Source organism: Orycteropus afer, unplaced genomic scaffold (genome assembly GCF_000298275.1).
Source record: "Orycteropus afer afer isolate SDZICR_OR568_19922 unplaced genomic scaffold, OryAfe1.0 scaffold00387, whole genome shotgun sequence".
In the NCBI taxonomy this organism is placed as follows: domain Eukaryota; kingdom Metazoa; phylum Chordata; class Mammalia; order Tubulidentata; family Orycteropodidae; genus Orycteropus; species Orycteropus afer.
In genome coordinates, this window is record NW_006921974.1 from 2380371 (window position 1) to 2383488 (window position 3118).

Below are 3118 nucleotides of genomic sequence, written 5' to 3' on the forward strand. Positions count from 1 at the left end.
CAGAGAAGGCAAATCCATAGAGACGGAAAGTAGATTAGTAGTTGCCAGGGGTTGGGGAGAGTGAAGGATGGGAAGAGCAGAGGATGGGGAGTGACTGCTAATACCTATAGAATTTCTTTTTGGAGTAATGAAAATATTCTGCAATCAGATAGTGGTAGTGGTTGCACAACACTGTGAATATACTAACAACCAGTGAATTATATACAGTTTGAAAAGATGAACTTTGTTATGTGAATGATATCTCTCTTTTTTTTAAGATACCTCTACTTCATCTGGTACTCATCCTAAAGATAGCCTTTAAAATAAAAATCATTTAGAGGCACACCTAAGATCTGAATATGCTTATAATGTGTAATATATGGCCCTTTGTTATACCTGGATAGCAGGTGTGTATACATATTTTTAAAATATTAAGTGTGCCCCCAAATAAATCAGTCCCACCTAACTCAAGCCAAGGCAAAGGAGAGACTGGAGAGCTCAAGGCGACCCCCGTGGATGTTAGGCTAATGGTACCTCCTGGAAGCCCATAGGGCCACTACTGACACGCGACCCGAGTAACGGAAAAGTCGCAAAGCGTGCACGTGACGTCACTTTTACGCGTCCCTCTTTCTTGGCGTTGACTTCCCGGCTTCTCCAAACTATGCCAAAAGTAGTGTCCCGGTCGGTAGTCTGCTCCGACACCCGGGACAGGGAGGAATATGACGATGGCGAGAAGCCCCTCCACGTCTACTACTGTTTGTGCGGCCAGATGGTCCTGGTGCTGGGTGAGTAGTCGGGAGCTGGGAAGCGTCTGCAGGGAGCGAAACTTCAGGTTTCTTGAGGCGAACTTCAGCTGGCTGCTCTCTGGGAGCCAAGTCTTTTTGAAGATTCGTGGTCTTTCCCTCTCCACCAGAATCCTCCCCACCCATCTCCATCCCACTCCTGGGCGTCTTTCCTGTTTAACCTTGTGATTCTGTATCCAAACCTCTCCTCCCTCAAAACTAAACTACTGCTTTCGGTAAAAGTACCCTGTAACTCCCTCTCCGTCCACGTTCTTCAAAAACTCTCTCTCTGGAAACTTTACAGCCCTCCTGCTGGATACAAGGATGCTGTAATAGCTCTTATCTTAGATCAAAAGAACATAAAACCCTTCCCTGGTCCTACATTTCCCTCCATTTCTTTGCCTCTTTTATAGCAAAACTCCTCAAAAGAGTTGACTATCTTGGCTGTGTCTGCATCCTCAATTCCCATTCCCTCTTGTTCCCACCTAAGACAGGCCTTCCTTCCCACTTCACCATCTAGACCATATTTGTCAAGGTTACAAACTTAACTCCACGTTGCCATTTCTAATGGTCAATTATCAAGGTTCACATTAATCCCCCTCAGTGGCATCTGACAAAGTTGATTGCTCCCTCCTAACTTTTTATTGTGATTTCAATGGAGGTTTACAAGCAAATTGGTTTTCTGTTCAACAATTCATACACATTTTGTTTTGTGACATTGGTTGCCATCCTCACAAAGTAACTCTTCCCACTGCCTGTGTTTACCGTTTACATTAATCCATCTTTCCTATCCCTTGAGCTCTGGTGGCGTAGTGCCTAAGGCTTTTGACTGCTAACCAGAAGGCTGGTAGTTCAAACCCACCAGCCACTGCTCGGAAGGAAGATGGGGCAATCTACTTCTATAGAGATACTGCCTTGGAAACCCAAGGAGGGGTCACTATGAGTCGGATTTGACTCGATGGCAGTGAGTTTAGTTTTGAGGCCTGCCTTCTGAGCTTTGTCCGTGGGCAAAGGCTGCCCTTTTGATCTCATATGGTTGATTGTTCTCAGGAGTGGTACCTCCCAGGTGTTACTGTTCACCTTATAGTCCTGTGCATTACTTGGCTGAAAGGTGGGCCACAGGGGTGAGTTCAGTTCCAGGCCTGAAGGTTGTCTAGGTCATAGGCTTGGGGGTTCTGTTAGTTTCGTTCAGACCCATAAGCATGGTTTTTTTATGATAGTGGGTTTTGTTGCACAATTTCTCCACTCTGTCCAGGACCTCCTATTGTGATCCCTTTCAGAGCAGTCATTGGTAGCCAGGCGCCTTCTAGTTCTTCTGGTCATAGGATCATGGAGGCCGGGGTTGGCGTTATTCATTAGTCCTTTGGACTAATTGTTCCCATGTGTCTTTGATTTCCCTCACTTGTCTTTGCTCTGGATGGGGAGAGACCAATAGTTGTACTTTAGATGTTCGCTCACAAGCTTTTAAGATCCCAGTCACTACTCACCAAACTAGGATACACAGCATTGTCTTTGTGATGCCAGTTGACCTTGATGTCCCCCAAGATTATGGTCCTGTGCCTCTAGGCCCAGTAACTTACTTCCTCAAGGTATTTGGTTTTGGCTAAGAAGTTTCAATAACTTTGTTCCCTGTGTTGTTGTTGTTAGGTGCCATTGAGTTGGCTCCAACTCACAGTGACTCTTATGTACAATAAAACAAAACACTGCCCGGTCCTGCACCATCCTCACAATCCTTGCTATACTTGGGCCCATTGTTGCAGGTCGTATGCCAATCCATCTTGTTCAGGGTCTTCCCCTTTCTCATTGACCCTCTACTTTACCAAAATGATATCCTTCTCCAGGGAATGGTCCCTTCTGACAACATAACTAGAGTAGGTGAGATGAAGTCTGGCTTTCTTCAGTTCCGTGGAACATTCCAGCTACATTTCTTCCAGGATTGTTGCCTGTATGATCTTCTATATTCGTAGCTGTATTTGCAGCACATATAAACACATGTGTAGAAATAGCCTCTGTCAAACCTATATATAGTCATTGGTATAGTCCTCTGCTGTCTGTTCGGCTCACAGTGTCTGATATCCACTTTTAGATTATTGTTATTACTGTTGCAGGACTGTGTTTGTTACAATATTTGCTTTTGTTGCCTTTAACTCTGGTGCTCCTCCCAGTCTCTTCCTTTGCCTCATCATTTTGTGCTGACATTCCCCTTATTGTATATTGTATATTGCCTTCCCCTTCACCCAAGTTAGTAAGTGCCTGTCCTCTGGTTAGCAATTTCCCCTCCCACCCCTGGAAACCTTCTAAGAATGCTTCTTTCTATGTATAAGCCTGCTCTTGACTTTCTACAGTAGTGGTCTCAT

General features: G+C 44.9%; 1 protein-coding gene across 1 annotated transcript in view; it reads left to right on the plus strand.

Moving 5' to 3' along the window:
- Nucleotides 1-640: 640 nt before the first annotated feature.
- STEEP1 (STING1 ER exit protein 1) overlaps nt 641-3118 on the plus strand; it is a 45842-nt gene continuing 43364 nt past the window's right edge. The window contains exon 1 of the mRNA XM_007953343.1: nt 641-764. Within this exon, the coding sequence (XP_007951534.1) occupies nt 641-764 (124 nt within the window). The remainder of the gene's footprint in view (nt 765-3118) is intronic.